At 45.0% G+C, this 16,509-nt stretch overlaps 1 protein-coding gene across 8 annotated transcripts in view; it reads right to left on the bottom strand.

Annotated features, from left to right (window-relative positions):
* MATN2 (matrilin 2) overlaps positions 1-16,509 on the bottom strand; it is a 153,878-nt gene that overhangs the window by 54,250 nt on the left and 83,119 nt on the right. For all 8 annotated transcript variants that reach the window (XM_059042461.2, XM_059042463.2, XM_067017944.1 and 5 more), the window contains exon 6: positions 5,049-5,171. In XM_059042461.2, the coding sequence (XP_058898444.1) occupies positions 5,049-5,171 (123 nt within the window). The remainder of the gene's footprint in view (positions 1-5,048; positions 5,172-16,509) is intronic.

The raw sequence follows: 16,509 nt of genomic DNA, 5'->3' as shown, positions 1-16,509 counted from the left end.
ATAGAATGTACGCTCCATAAGTACAAGAGGTTCTTGGTCTGTTTTATTTACCACTGAATTCCCAGTATCTGCAAAAGTATCTGGCACATAGTAGGCGATCGACAGGTATTTGTTGAATAAATAAATGGTTACTGGTATTACTCTTAATGGAGTGTTTTGTGAAAGTTTAGATGTGTAAACACTGCCCACTAAGACCCAATAAAGAGTCACTAAGAACAGAAGACAGCTCGTGAACCCTCCTGATGCTTCTGGCCAGGCTGTTTAAACACTTCCCTCCAGGAGGATCTCAGCTCAGACATTCGGCCAGTTATGAACTCAACCAATGATTCTTTCATCCAGCACACATTTCTCCATCTGGTCTATGGGGCATGGGGATCTCTTTAGCGAAATGATGGAATGTCTGTTAGAGTCTAGATAGTTGCTCCCACATTTTCCATGCCTGGCTAGCCTACTAAATGAAATAAAATTATTCTGATATGACTCATTCTTAGTGAACAGGAAAATGTGAGAAGCTTAATTTGTCCTGTTGGTCTCAAAGTGCAAGGAAGTAGTGATCAGCTCAGTGTAAGGAATCACTAAGAGTCAGAGCTGTACAAAGTGAAATGCACTGCAGGGGGTGTAGTGAGTGTCCTGTCAGTAGGGGTATTCAAGTAGAGGCTGGATGATGACACAGTGAGGATATTGTAGGATGGGTGGTTGGACTAGAATTAGATTGAACTTGAAGGTCTCTTTCAACTGAGAGTCTTTTTTTTTTTTAAAGAAAACACATTTATTTTCTTTTCCATTATCATTTATCACAGGATATTGAATATAGTTCCCTGTGCTATACAGTAGGACCTTGTTTTCTATGCATTCTACATATAATAGTCGGCATCTGCTAATCCCAAACTCCCAATCCACCCTTCCCCAACCCTCCCTCCCCCTTGGCAACCACAAGTCTGTTCTCTATGTCTGTGAGTCTGTTTCCATTTCGTAGGTAAGTTCATTTGTGTCATATTTTAGATTCCACATATAAGTGATACCGTATGGTATTTGTCTTTCTCTTTCTGACTTACTTCGCTTAGTATGATAATCTCTAGGTCCTTCCATGTAACTGCAAATGGCATTATTTCATTCTATTTTATGGCTAAGTAATACTCCATTGTATAAATGTACCACATCTTCTTTATCCATTCATCTGTCAATGGACATTTAGGTTGTTTCCGTGTCTTGCCTATTGTGAATAGTGCTGCTATGAACATAGGGGTAACTTTTTTTTTTTTTTTGCCGTACGCGGGCCTCTCACTGTTGTGGCCTCTCCCGTTGCGGAGCACAGGCTCCAGACGCGCAGGCTCAGTGGCCGTGGCTCATGGGCCCAGCCGCTCCGCGGCATGTGGGATCCTCCCGGACCGGGGCACAAACCCGAGTCCCCTGCATCGGCAGGCGGACTCTCAACCACTGCGCCACCAGGGAAGCCCCATAGGGGTAACTTTTTAAATTCTAGTTTTGTTTGGATATATGCCCAGGAGTGGGATTGCTGGATCATATGGCAACTCTATTTTTACCAACTGAGACTCTTGGATTCATGCACACAAGTCTTACGAAAGCAAGTGGCATATTGCAGGCTATAAGAAGATATTGGGCTCAGCAGGTTAACAACAAGCTGGCCAGGAAACCCAAAGACTGATACATTCTAGTTCGTCTATTGCTGATGCAGTAAAAAATTATTTCCTATGTTTGTGTTTCATTTTTAATGCAAGTATAAATATTCATTTGGTACTTTGTGAAAGCACTCCTATTTGAAAAATAAGGATAGGGGCTTCCCCATTGGCGCAATGGTTGAGAATCTGCCTGCTAATGCAGGGGACACGGGTTCGAGCCCTGGTCCGGGAAGATCCCACATGCCACGGAGCAACTAAGCCCATGCGCCACAACTACTGAGCCTGCGCTCTAGAGCCCGTGAGCCACAACTACTGAGCCCGCGTGCCTAAAGCCCGTGCTCTGCAACAAGCAAAGCCACCACAATGAGAAGCCCATGCACCGCAACAAAGAGTAGCCCCCGCTCACGGCAACTAAAGAAAGCCCGCACGCAGCAGCCAAGACCCAAGGAAGCCATAAGTAAATAAATAAATCAATTTCTATTTTAAAAAAATAGAGACTCAAATTTAAGGAACTGAGTTTCTTTTATTTTCTGCAAGTTGATTAGGAATGGGAAAAAATTGTTTTAAATCACTCAACATCACAGCAGCAGCCAGGCTCTGACTTGGCTGGAAGCTGATGTGATACCTCATTAATTAAAAACAGGATCCCTGCCTTGATGCTGAGCTTTCACCTCCATCCTGTGTTTCTGTCCTCTTGACTGGTCCCTATTTCTCAGTTTGTGTTCCTGTTTTTGTCAGAGATCTGGAGCATTCCCAAGTGTCTTGGTTCTTACAACTGAACTGCCTTATTCCCTAATCTCACAGCCTTCCAAGTCCTCCGGGGGGGTGGGGGTTTCTATTGTCTTGCCAGTCCCCTCCCCAGGTCTGGCTCCCTGCCCTGCCCCCAAGCATAGCAGGAAGGGGAGCCTTCTAGGGGACTCATCTCCCGGAGGCTGATGGCCCAACACTCCTCTCTGCCCACACATTGAGGGGGCCCACTTCTGGATCTTGACTCCAACAGGGCCCGGAGACAGCTGAACCGCCAGGCTCCTTGCCTAGCTGGTGAAACCTCACAGCCGGACCAGTCCCTCCCCTGACTTTCAGCCTGAACTCCTCTCCCAGGTCCCCTGCACAGCACTATCTACTTCTAGGGTCTCCTTGTTTGGACTGTCCTGGGGCTTGTCATTCTCCACATCCTGCGAGATTCTGGATTGGTGACATGTTGATGGTGAGGCTCTGGGAACAGGGGCTGGGGGTAAGGTCAGGCAACCCCAGCCAGGGAAGGAGTGCTACAGAGGCAGGAAGGAGACTGGAGAGGATACATGTGTCCCTCCAGGCCTCGTCCCAGGGCGGCAGCCGCATCCCCACCTCGTCTCGTCCAGCTGGCCCCCTCCTTCCCTTAACTCCTACCATGAGTCTTGTCTGTGTCACCCTGGGAGCCTTTGGTCATATAACACCTTGCAGGTGACTGAGCTGCTCTGTGTGGCTTGTGTTGCCAAGCAGCCTCCAGCGGAAGTGTTGAATTTTGAATTTTTTTTTTTTTTTTTTTTTTTTTTTTTTTTTTTTTTTTTTTTTTTTTTTTTTTGCGGTACGCGGGCCTCTCACTGTTGTGGCCTCTCCCATTGCGGAGCACAGGCTCCGGACGCGCAGGCTCAGCGGCCATGGCTCACGGGCCCAGCCGCTCCGCGGCATGCGGGATCTTCCCGGACCGGGGCACGAACCCGTGTCCCCTGCATCGGCAGGCGGACTCTCAACCACTGCGCCACCAGGGAAGCCCCTTGAATTTTGAATTTTTTAGGCACTATTAAAGTTACCCCAGGCATGTGGTATATGCTCAGCAGATCCCAATTTAAAGTCTTTCTGAAGCCAGCGTCATCCCTTCAAGAATTTGCTCGGCACCAGGCCACGTGCTAAATGGTGTAGATGAATTCTCTCATTTAGTCTTCAAGACAACGCTATGGAGTAGGCGGTATTGTCTCCCCTATTACAGTTGAGGCGACTGAGACATAACTTGCCCAAGATCTGCCAGCAAAAATGCAGATGAACTGGGATCTGAGCTGCCCTCGGCGGCATGTGGCCTCCCCTTTGACGGACAGAACTGACTCATCAGCCCAGCAGCCACAACTCCCCGAAACGCCACCCCAGCCCAAGCCGCTGGCTCATAGCTCAGAATATTCAGAAAGGCAGGGAGACTAGGAACAGAACAGTCCATTCACTCTTTCTCTTATTCGTTCAATAAGCAACTGTAGGCCAGTTGTGGAGATGGGTCTGCCTGGCTGATATTTTTGCACATCTTTCCTCCTCCTGGCCACCTACATCTCACTCTTCTTTACCTGGTGAAGGGTGGCTCTGCCTTCAAGACTCAGCCGAGATATCTCCTCCAGGAAGGACCTGGCCTTATTCATTGCTATTGGCGTGTGGTTTGGGGTCCAGGAATGTATGTTTTGAATTCCTGTGCCCCTTACAGTTTTATCCTCCACCCCTGCCTCTAGCTCTGGTGCTTTTTCAGGAGTTTTGGGGGGGATGCTTTTTAAAAACTATGCAGGCATATCCTGCTTGACATAATAGATGTAGTTAGAAAGGTTGTGGGTACAGGAACTTTTTATGAATTGAAATCCTGTTTTCTCATTGACGGATGTTTCAGAGGTGACTGTATTCTAAATTGCTATTAAATGTCACTTTTTAAAAATGCTGGGCCCCAATACTTTAAAAACAAACTTTCTCAAGTGAACCTTTCTATAGGATGATAATTATCCATACACGATCCCTTAAGTGCTCTGACATGTCCTTACATTTAAAAGAACGTTTTTGGAACCCTTTTACAAAACGAACGACCACCGTCAGTTTATAAATTGTTATGGTCAGATTTGGGGAGCTCAGATTAAGTCTGCTGTGGATGCGTATAGTTAAAATCACATGGAACTAAATAGCTCAAACGAAAACTGAACCGTTCTCTGCAAAATGCCCTCTACCAACTCCTCCCCCACCCAGGGGCAACCACAGTCAACTCCTTTTGGCTCAGAGATTTTCCTTTACTTGTGTGGAGTCAGAGCTGCAGCCCACAAGCCACAAAGCTTCAGCGAAAGTATTTCTGAAGCCCTGTTAACACTGGTCGGCACAGGAAGGCTGAGCCAGCATGAAGTCAGAGGTCTGATTGTCAGCACGCTCCGTAGATGCTGGAGGAACACTCCGACATGTGGTCCCTGATCAAAGATACATACTGTTGTCAGATGCTGTGAAGGGTGACACGGAGATAGAGTGGGCTACGGTCTTAGGACAAGTTAACAAAGGCCCGATAAAGGAGGAACAGGGCAGAAGGTAAAAGGCCCCCTAACCCCAGCACATAATCCTGTGCTACTCTGTGCTTGGAAGACTTCCTCAGCCACAGTGCTTATTGCAGTAGCATCAAAAAATGTGTGTGTAACTTACTTGTGCATGTTTTCTTATCTGGGTTAAGAGCAAATCCTTTAGGGCACCGGCAAAAGTAGGAGCCGTCGGTATTTACACACTCATGTTCACATCCATGGTTTTCTGAGGCACAGTAGTCCACAGCTGTAAAGATTAAAACACAGAGTTTAAGTAGAAACACAAACAGAGGTAAAGGGCATTGTAGAATGGAAACATACTTATAACAAATATAAGTAAGGATTAATATTTTTGCCCCCAGAAGAGGATGGATAAATAAATATGAATCTAAAACCTCCCTTACAAAAAAAAAATCAGGAGTCTGGGTCAGACAATTCATATCAGAAGATACTAAAGAACTTACAGGACTTCCCTGGTGGTGCAGTGGTTAAGAATCCGCCTGCCAGAACTATTTACAATAGCCAGGACATGGAAGCAACCTAAGTGTCCATAGACAGATGAATGGATAAAGAAGATGTGGTACATATATACAATGGAATATTACTCAGACATTAAAAAAAAACAAAATTGAGTTATTTGTAGTGAGGTGGATGGACCTGGAGTCTGTCATACAGAGTGAAGTAAGTCAGAAAGAGAAAAACAAATACCATATGCTAACACATATATATGGAATCTAAAAAAAAAAAAAAGTTCTGAAGAACCTAGGGGCAGGACAGGAAAATAAAGACGCAGGTGTAGAGAATGGACTTGAGGACACGGGGAAGGGGAAGCTGGGACAAAGTGAGAGAGTGGCATGGACATATATACTCTACCAAATGTAAAATAGATAGCTAGTGGGAAGCAGCCGCATAGCACAGGGAGATCAGCTCGGTGTTGTGTGACCACCTAGAGGGCTGGGATAGGGAGGGTGGGAGGGAGACGCAAGAGGGAGGGGATATGGGGATATATATATATATATATATATGTACAGTTGATTCACTTTGTTATACAGCAGAAACTAACACAACAATGTAAAGCAATTATACTTCAATAAAGATGTTAAAAAAAAAAAGAATCCGCCTGCCAATGCAGGGCACACGGGTCCAAACCCTGGTCCGGGAAGATCCCACATGCCGCAAAGCAACTAAGCTTGTGCGCCACAAATATTGAGCCTGCACTCTAGAGCCCGCAAGCCACAACTACTGAGCCCGCGAGCCACAACTACTGAGCCCGTGTGCCACAACTACTGAAGCCCACGTGCCTAGAGCCTGTGCTCCACAACAAGAGAAGCCACCACAATGAGAATCCCGCGCACCGAAATGAAGAATAGTCCCTGCTCGCCGCAACTAGAGAAAGCCTGCGTGCAGCAATGAGACCCTACACAGCCAAATATAAATAAAGAAATAAAGAAAGAAATAAAATAAAAAATCCAATGGTGGCAAGGCAGCATGGAAACATAGTCCGATTATTAATAGTGGGTGGCATTATGAACTGATAAAAATTCTTCTGGAAGGACATTTGACAATATTCACTCTGAAAATGTGGCCCCAAGAAATAACTGAAAAGAAGGAGGAAATTAACTATTCAGAACAAGCTATTTGTAGCAGCATTATTTACAGTGACCAGAAAACTAGGAAAATATGATGAACATTTAATAAGGATAAATGGTTTAGTAATTTACGAGAAAATGTGCTGGCCTATTTCTCATTAATCCTACAAATATTCACTTGAGCACCTACTCTGGGCCTGGCCCTATTTTAGGTGCTAAGGATGGAACAAATAACAAAACAGACGAAAACTCCAGTCCTAGAGAAGCTTCCATTTGGATGTCGGTGGTAGATAAAAAAGAAAATCAACAAGTAAAGAACACAGTCTCTTAGAAGGTGGAGAGTGTTCTGGAGAAAAATAAAATGGCACAAAGTAATAGAGACTGTGGAAGGGTGGGTGAGAGTGAGGGTATGATATAATAGCAGTGGTCAGGAAGGTGGCAGTTGGGCAGAGTCTTGAATGAGGTATGAGCCCTGTGGATATCTGGGAGGGAGCATCCCTGGCAAAGCGAACAACAGCAGGTGCAAAGGCCCAGAGGTCGGAATATGCCTGGTGAGCTGGAGGATCAGCAAAGAGGCCAGAGTGGCTGGAGCAGAGAGGGGTGAGAGATGAGAGCAAGTGCAGATCAGGAGGGACCGTAGGACTTTGGCTTTTACTCTGAGTGATTAGGGAGTCTCTGGAGGGTTCTGAACAAAGGAATCAAGAATAGACCATAGCAGGCAAATGAGACAGTAGAAAACCAGCCAGGAGGCTAGTACAATAATCCCAGTGAGGAATTGGAGGGGTGGGGGTGGGGGGGTAAACCAGAACAGTGCAGGAAGGAGGGGGGGCGGAGAGAGAGAGGGGTGGTCCTCTGGGTTGAACTGTGTCCCCCTAAAAAGATACCTGTGAATGTGACCTTATTTGGAAATAGGGTCTTTGCAAATACAATCAAGGTAAGATGAGGTCATTAGTCTGGGGCCTAATCTGATAGGACTGGTGTCCTTATAGGAAGAGAAGAATGCCACGTGAAGACAGATGAGAGTGATGCAGCTGTAAGCTGAGGAGTGCCGAGGACCAACAACCACCGTCAGAAGCAAGGGAGGGTTCTCCCCTACAAGTTTCAGAGGGGGGCATGGTCCAGCCAGCACCTTGATGTCAGACTTCCAGCCCCCAGAGCTAGGAGGCAATACATTTCTGTTGTTTTCAGTCACCCGGTTTGTGGTTCTTTGCTGTGGCAGCCCTAGAGAACTGTCAATAATACACCAGGTTGAAAGTGGGGTCAGTAAGATTCCTGTCAGATTAGAGGTGAGGTGAGGGAAAAAGGAAGGGATTAAGGCAGACTCAGGGATGGGGAAGGTGCAGGTTTTGCAGGGGATGCTCAGGAGTTCCATTTGGGGTGGTAGGTAGTTATTAACATTATAATTCTAACATAACTGTAAATAGGAAGACAATTACGATTTGGTGAAAGAAGTAGATCTGAAAGTTGTATATTTACAGTGATTATATCCAGGTAAAATATGGCTCTAAGGCAAAACCTGAAAATTAGAAAGAAAAATGCTTGCTGTGTAGGCAAGGTAGTAGGATTAAGGATGATATTTTTTTTCCTTAAAAAATGTTTCCCTCTGTATTATGATTTAGGATATCTGAATATCAAAACTTTGTAAATAATAACAAGGAAATGGAATCTGCAAATCAATACACATGCACAATTTTAAAAAGCAAAACCACGCATTGAGAAGATATTACATACTTAACACAGTAATGAAAAGATGGAAGGGGAAAAGCTAAAGATTTTTAAAGGGTAATAACATGTGTTGTGTTTATTCTTTTGCTCCCAGGCTTCATTAAGTTTCTGTTAAGTTATTGTTTTTTTGTAACTTCACTCCCTAAAGAGTTCTAATAGCACCTGATATTTGTGATTTTAATACGCAAGCAATTTTGGTGGGAACAGTGCATTCATACAGTCTTAGGATCTGAATATCATGGACATTAGCCAGTTCCTGGACTTGAGTCAAAATATAAATTTTGAGCTAGCACCAGATGCTTCTAAAAGTTAATGTCTCATCTTTCAAGAACCAACGTATCAGGACTTCCCTGGGGGTCCAGTGGTTAAGAGTCCACGCTCCCAGTGCAGGTGGCCTGGGTTCGATCCCTGTCCGGGGAGCTAGATCCCACATGCTGCAACTAAGAACCCACATGACGCAACTAAAAGATCCCACATGTGGCAACGAAGATCCCACATGCTGCGACTCAGACCCGGAGCAGCCAAATAAATAAATAAATACATATTTTTTTTAAAAAAAGAGAATCACTGTATCATTAAACAAATAACCGGGGACACTGAGGGCACCGATAAAGGATACCAAGCCCTGGCACGTGCCCCAGGCCACATGTCACAGGAGTGGCCTTGCTGTAGCCCACGCTAGCCTGTATTAGCAGGAGACACTCCCCATCTGCAACCTCCTGGTGCTGCGCCTGAGCTGCCATCTTGAAAATCTCCCAACCCCTGATATGGGTGTCTGCTCTCAGTCAGCTGCGCCCACCTCAGGCCACCCACTCGTTAGTATCCCTTCCAAACAGAAGAGCTGCTAATCTACCTGACATCCACGTTCCATGCCCCTGACAGCACCACGATGATGAGTGGGCAGGTCACTGTACCTAAAAGGCTGAAACTCAGACTCTGCCTCTCTCTCAAACTTCCTCTTACACACCATGGGGTATAATCTCTGTGCCTCAGAGAGACACTGGCCCCATATTAGACTGAGGAGAGACTAGAAACTCTGCTTAGGCCTAAAGTCTAAGCCACATACTCCAATCTCACCTTTTTTCCCGGAATGCTCTAGAGTACAGTATCCAATATTGCATGAGGTGTTAAAGTTGCACAGAAGCGGCTCTTTTAATTGACCTCCACTCAACCAACTTCCGATGAATCACTGCTTTTCATGCCCTCTGAAAATATGGGACCTGATGTCCAGAACGTGCTAAATGCTCAAGGTTATTGGAACCCCTGTGCTTTCGAATACCTGTGCGCTTCTCTTGTTGGCTGGGCTGCATGCTTATTCTTTCTTTCTTTCTTTCTTTCTTTCTTTTTGGCTGCGTTGGGTCTTCATTCCTGCACGCAGCCTTTCTCTAGTTGTGGCGAGCGGGGGCTACTCTTCGTCACGGTGCATGGGCTTCTCATTGCGGTGGCTTCTCTTGTTGCGGAGCATGCAAGTTGCTCTAGGCACACAGGCTTCAGTAGTTGTGGCAGGTGGGCTCAGTAGGTGTGGCTCGTGGGCTCTAGAGCACAGGCTCAGTAGTTGTGGTGCATGGGCTTAGTTGCTCGGTGGCATGTGGGATCTTCCCGGACCAGGGATCGAACCCGTGTCCCCTGCATTGGCAGGTGGATTCCCAACCACTGTGACACCAGGGAAGTCCCTGGGTTTCATGCTTATAAAGCAGCCCTGGAGGAACACTTGTGCTCCAGAGCACCTATATACTTTTCCTATTGACTGACCGTATGCTTATAAAGCATCAGTCGTCTAAGTGTGGTGGTGACCCAACTGCAACAATCATCCCTTAAGAACTTCTTAGGAGTGCAAACTCTCAGGCCCTACCCCAAACCTACTGAATCAGAAACTCTGTGTATGGGGTCCAGGAATATGTGTTTTATTTTAACAAGCTCTTCAGGTGATTCTGATGCATGTGAAAATTTAAAAACGACTGTTAAAATGAATCAAAGTTGGTTTTGTTTCCAAACTTTTATATGCCATTTGTACACATTATTGTAATTAATTGAAATACTATAAAACCCGATTAAATATAAGTAAGCACTAAAACGAATTGAATTTTAAAAAAAGAAAAAAGCAAGTTGAAAGCTTTGGAAAGAATTAAGGCAATCTGCTAACAAAATTTCTCTAGAACCAAGCATAGATGAAACACGTAAAGGACTAGGGAAAATTTCATAAAAATTTACAGATTCTGCCCTTAGACTGTTTTACAGAAATCTTCAATTTCTTTCTTTAATTAATTAATTAATTATATTTATTTTTGGCTGTGTTGGGTCTTCATTGCTGCGCGCAGGCTTTCTCTAGTTGCGGCGAGCGGGGGCTACTCTTCATTGCAGTGCACGGGCTTCTCATTGCGGTGGCTTCTCTTGTTGCAGAGCACGGGTTCTAGGGCGCGCAGGCTTCAGTAGTTGTGGCTCGTGGGCTCTAGAGCACTGGCTCAGTAGTTGCGGCGCACGGGCTCAGTTGCTCCGTGGCATGTGGGATCTTCCCAGACCAGGGCTTGAACCCGTGTCCCCTGCAATGGCAGGCAGATTCTTAACCACTGTGCCACCAGGGAAGCCCGAAGTCTCCAAATTCTTGCTCCAATTTTTAAAAAGCAAAATTGAAAACCATAGACAACACATTATGGGTATGATTTATGCAAGAAAGATCTTTTTAAATCATATATTTTAAAAATGAACTTAAAATTAGTAATTTTTGGAAGAGTAATCAAAAGCAATTTTTATTATAAGTACATTTATGTGTTTTAAAGAAAATGTAAATGCTTAAGGTAGGTTTGGAGATGCATTTTCCATGATTCTGCTCTTTGAATGACATTTTTCATCAATTAGCCAATCTCACAGGATAAGAAGTTTTCTCCTGGACTTTGATTCTCGTGTTGGTTTGGTTTCTAGTGTGCATAGCTCTCTGGGGAACTGAAGGGAAAAGGGGAGATTGGCAAGGCAGGATTCAAGCATTCCTGGGTCCCAAGACCCTGGCCTGTAAAACCTGAAGGTGTCAAACACCACTTTGATTTGAGGGCCACCCACTGGCTCACTGCCAGACCTCTGCGGACAGCAGAGGAGGCCATCGTGAGACATGGAAGAGCCCACGTCTGGGCACGTGAACCTAAAAGCTTTCTAAGGGTGAGAGAGTTCCAGTCCATTCAACTCCGACATCCCTTGCTACATGTTTGGGTTCTTTGCATAACTTCCTTGGTTGCCAGATTGTACTTATAAAAAGAGAGGCCAAGTTTAGGGGGCGGATGTATGGAGGTGACTTATGTGTGTAACTCAGAGGACTGTTGTTCCAAGTCCTCTCCTACTTCAATGAAATCCTTTCTTGGTCATTTTGCCTGAAAAGTCTACTCTCTACAACCAGAGAGATTAATTCCTTGGTTGTAGTCCTTTGGCCCTCCAGATCACGAAGTGCTAAGATCTCAGGGTCGGAAGCCAGTCTCAGCCTAACATGAGAGCAATTGCTCATCTGTCTCCTATTTGGTGCAGGGTAATAAAGCCTAAGACTGACAGTCTCTGATTTACAGTCTGGTCAGAGTCCAAGGTCTCCTCAGCAGGGATCAGTCTGCAAAGAGGATGGTCTTAGAAGAAACAGGATACTTTACGGAGGAGTGTTTGGGTTTTTAAGTGTGTTGATGACAGAGTGAGAAAAACCAAATTTGTCATTTAGAGAAATGGTAGAACCAATTTACTTGCTGAGTATATATAAGACACACTCAGAGAGTCAGATTCACAAAACCTCTTACCCAGGGCATGACTGAATTCTTACATGTAGGAGTTCAAAGCTTCCTATTGATTTTGATAACAATAAGGAAGTGTTCTGGGCTAAATTCTGTCTTCCCACCTTACGTTCATTTGTTGAAGTCCTAATCCCCAGTTGGTCAGATGGTGATTGTGTTTGGAGACAGGACCTTTAAAGGGTGATTAGGTTAAAATGGGGCCATTAGGGTGGGTCCTAATCCAATCTGATTGGTATCCTTATGAGAAGTGGAAATTTGGACACACACAGAGGCACCAGGTATGCATGGGCACAGAACAAAGACCACATGCAGAAGCAGCAAGCCAAGGAGAGAAACCTCAGAAGAAGTCAACCCTGCCGACACCCTGACTTTGGACTTCTAGCCTCCAGAACTGGGAGAAAATAGATTTCTATGGACACTCACTCTGCGGTATTTTGTTATGGCAGCCCTAGCAAACTAAGACAGGGAGAAATCCTTGTACTGGGGGGAGATCATGCTTCAAGCATGAGAAGTAAGCTGAAAATCTGACCTTTCAATACAAAGATTGATTCTGCGATCACTTCTCGCCAACTTAAATATCAACCATCCCCTTCTCACTGAAGGTGACTGACAGAGGAGAATATAGGAGGAAAGCTTTGAGGGCAGCAATAACAGCATGCTAAATCCCCATGTTATGTACCACCATCATTCTGGGTATGGACCTCAATATGATTTTTCAAATGTACCGTATGTTTGATGCATTATTAAATGCAAGCATTCATAAGAAGACAAAAATTCATAAAGGATATAGAAATTCAGATTCAACTGTTTCTCAGTTGACCATGTATAGCACTGTTCCAAGTGCTTCCTATATATTTTTAAAAAAATTTTTATTGGACTGCAGTTGATTTACAATGTTGTGTTAGTTTCAGGTGTACAGCAAAGTGAATCAGTTATACATATACATATATCCACTCTTTTTTAGATTCTTTTCCCATATAGGTCATTACAGAGTATTGAGGCTTCCCATATATTAATGCATTTCACCCTCACAACAACCCTTGGAGGTAGGTATTGTTTTCCTCAATTTACAGATGAAGCCACTGAAACAGAGAGGTCAAGAGACCTATAAAATGTGGATGACGATAGTACCTACCTCAAAGGATTGTTGCAAATATAAGTAAAAGGTTTCAAACAGGTCCTAGGATTTAGTAACATTAGAGAAGTGTAGATTATATTTTTATCACACTGCCTCCCTAATCAGATAAGGTTGAATTTGGGAGTAAAGAGATACCTTAATGCTACTCAGTTGTTCCACAACTGTTTACTAAGCAATTACTATGTGTCAGGCATTGCGCTAAATCCTGGATGGTAATGACAAGCAAATAGCATCTTAAGATGGTAAGACATCTTTTTTTTTAAATTTAATTTTATTTATATTTTTATACAGAAGGTTCTTATTAGTCATCCATTTTATACACATCAGTGTATACATGTCAATCCCAATCGCCCAGTTCATCCCCCCCCCCACCACTTTCCCCCCTTGGTGTCCATACGTTTGTTCTCTACATCTGTGTCTCAATTTCTGTCCCGCAAACCGGTTAAGATGGTAAGACATCTTTGAAGAAAGGCAGGAAGGAGAAGCCAGGCTTTTAGCTGTGATTACCTCCAGGAAGTGCAATTGAGAAGTAATGTCTTTCAGGTTTTGATTTTATACACGTCTGTACTCTGACTTTTTTTTTTAATAACAAAAGTTGATTTTGTAATTTAAAAACCAATGAAGTGGAAAAGTTTAAAAAAAAACCATGAATACTTGAGATTGTGATCACTCAATCTCAGTCAATGATTCAAGAAAAACATTTTGCAAGTCCACTCCGTGAAAGATGAAAAGTATAGGAATTGGCTTCTGCCCCCCATGGCTTTACAATCTGCTTGGGCAGGTAAGATGCAAACAGGACCAAAGCTACCCCAAAAGACAAGGCAGTCAGTAAACATCAGGAGAGCAAGTTCAGCAAAAATTTTACCCTCAAAGATAGAGCTAAATGGTCTTTGAAAAATGTACAGTTTTGGATGGAAATTAATACAGCTTTAGTGGAAGCTGATGGATTACAAACACCAGGACTCAACTAAAGCAAAACGAGGACTTTCGTTAGTCAGTAATCCACTCTTGATCACCTGAATGTTGAAACAAATTCATTTCTAACCAGAGTTAAATGAGCAGTCAGGGAAATGGGACTCTAGCACTTGAAGTTAAAGTTCCACTAACTCAAAAGTGTGAAGCAGCTTCCCCGGTGGCGCAGTGGATGAGAGTCCGCCTGCAGATGCAGGGGACACGGGTTCGTGCCCCGGTCCGGGAAGATCCCACATGCCACGGAGCGGCTGGGCCCGTGAGCCACGGCCGCTGAGACTGCGCGTCCGGAGCCTGTGCTCCGCAGCGGGAGAGGCCACGACAGTGAGAGGCCCGCGTACCGCAAAAAACAAAAACCCATCACTCTTTCATCACTGTTGCCATCACTCTCAGAGTCATGGAAGCTCAAGCCCAGGATTCGATTGTGACTTTTCCTCCCCCTCTTCATTCATCGCACCTTCTCTCATTCCTCACCCCTTCCTTCTCTCTTCATTTCTCCGGTCGCGACTCAAATCTGGCTCTTGTCACCCCTCAGCAGAGGGCTACCATAGTCTCTTAACTGGTCTTTGCAGCCCTCCCTATCTTCCTTCTGGAATCCATCCTGCCCTCTACCACGAGATTAAGTTTCCTAAAATGAGGCTTTGCCTTTATCAGTCCCACTTAAAAAACCCTTTAGTGTCTCTTTTTCAGAGATAAAGTCCAGACCCTTTAGCCTGGTTTTCAAAGCCCTGTGTACTCTGGCCCCACCTGATGTGTCTTCAGCTTCATCCCCTACTTCTCACCTGCAGGAATTCTCTACTTCAACAGAGTAAGTCTCCTCGACCGCTGAAGTCAGGTTGGCCTTAACTAGGGGGATCCTATACTTTCGCGTTCAGACTGGAACCCCCTTGAAAGCGAAAGGGAGTGCTCTTGAGGAGTGAGCCAACAGCCATACACTGGTGTATCTGTGGGGAGGAAGGTGATCTCCGCGTCTTACCCTTCCGCCACCTTCCTCCCGATCTCCAACCCTGGGACCCTCCTGGATTAACTGGGGTTGTGGTTCCCCATATTCATACCGTTCTCTGTCCATCTACACACAGGCCACTCAGACCAGGGGCTAGTGGAATGCATCCAGGGTCCCTAACAGTCTCTGTTTCTCCTCTAAATTTCCTGCTTTAAGTCTGATACCTGGAGTCTCCATCTTGACAAGTCCCTTCAGATTGATGCCTTCGGGTTAGGCTGCCGGTTTAGCTTTCAATTTAGTGGCTTCTCACTGTGACCGTCTCTCCTGATCTACCAGCTCTCTACCTGGCCCTCCCACCCCGGTCTCAGTCCGCACTGCCGCCTCTACACCGTCACTGCCCTCATGTCTCCCCTTGCCTTTAGACATCTGTCCCATTGCTACCCTTCCCTCCTCACCCAGATGTCCCACACTAGCCATGAGTCTGTCCCTCTTCTCTGACCTCCTGTGGCCTCTATCACCTCCATCATTTGCTTTGCACTCAGCACAGCCCCAGTGAGCAGCAAATGACATTTTGGAAGTTTGTTCGGTCTCCCTAACCAAAGCAACTGGCCACAAAGGCCCAGGGCCACTTAATCATCTGACTCCCGGCCTCTAACAGGTCAGGCATTTGGTGGAAGAGGATGAGCATAAGGACATCTGATGCATCAGGCCGGGGTCACACATAGTCTCTCCCAGCTTCCCATTCTTCAGCTTGAACCCCTGCTCGGAGGAAGGCAGACATTCTTACACACTGACAGCAGCAGCAAGAGCAACACACATCTCTAATAAACACAGCCCAAGCCAGCTCCCCGGCGACCACAGCATTTCTTCTCATGCTTGTTGCTCTTCAGTAAATGTCAAACTCCAGAAGTTTCAGCAAAACCCTTAGAGACTCAAAGGTTGTCTACTACAGAGGACCGTTAGGCAATTATTTGGCAACACCCAGAGACCTGGGTTCCTCACTGCCTTGCAGTTTCCCAAGGGCCAAGGCTGGTTTCCTGCTCCAGCCGTGGCCCCTAATGGCCCTGCTCTGCCTACTCCTCATCACTCACACGAGCTCTGGGCCCTCCCTGTTCCTGCTCTCACCCTAATTAACCAGACACCCTCAACCTGTAACCTGTAGCTCATCCACTGGCCTCACTTCCAACTGATTTCCCTCTGACACAACAGCACCCAAAGTTTCTCCCCATTTAACAACTGGAAAGGGAAAAATATATATGTAAAACAAAATAGAGAGTATGACCTCATTTTGGTAAACATTAACAAAATGTTTCGAAGTAGATTATTTATGTGGGGAAAGCTCTGGCAGAAAATACAACAAGCTATTAATAGTGCTTTTCTCATCTGTTTTAAGTTCCTCCATGAAAAGAGATTACTTGCATAATAAAAATTAATGAAGAAAAAAAAAAAAAGCTGGTGTT

Source organism: Kogia breviceps, chromosome 17 (assembly GCF_026419965.1).
Source record: "Kogia breviceps isolate mKogBre1 chromosome 17, mKogBre1 haplotype 1, whole genome shotgun sequence".
NCBI lineage: Eukaryota > Metazoa > Chordata > Mammalia > Artiodactyla > Physeteridae > Kogia > Kogia breviceps.
Note: the sequence above shows the minus strand (reverse complement) of the source record. Positions and strands in the feature narration are given on the sequence as shown.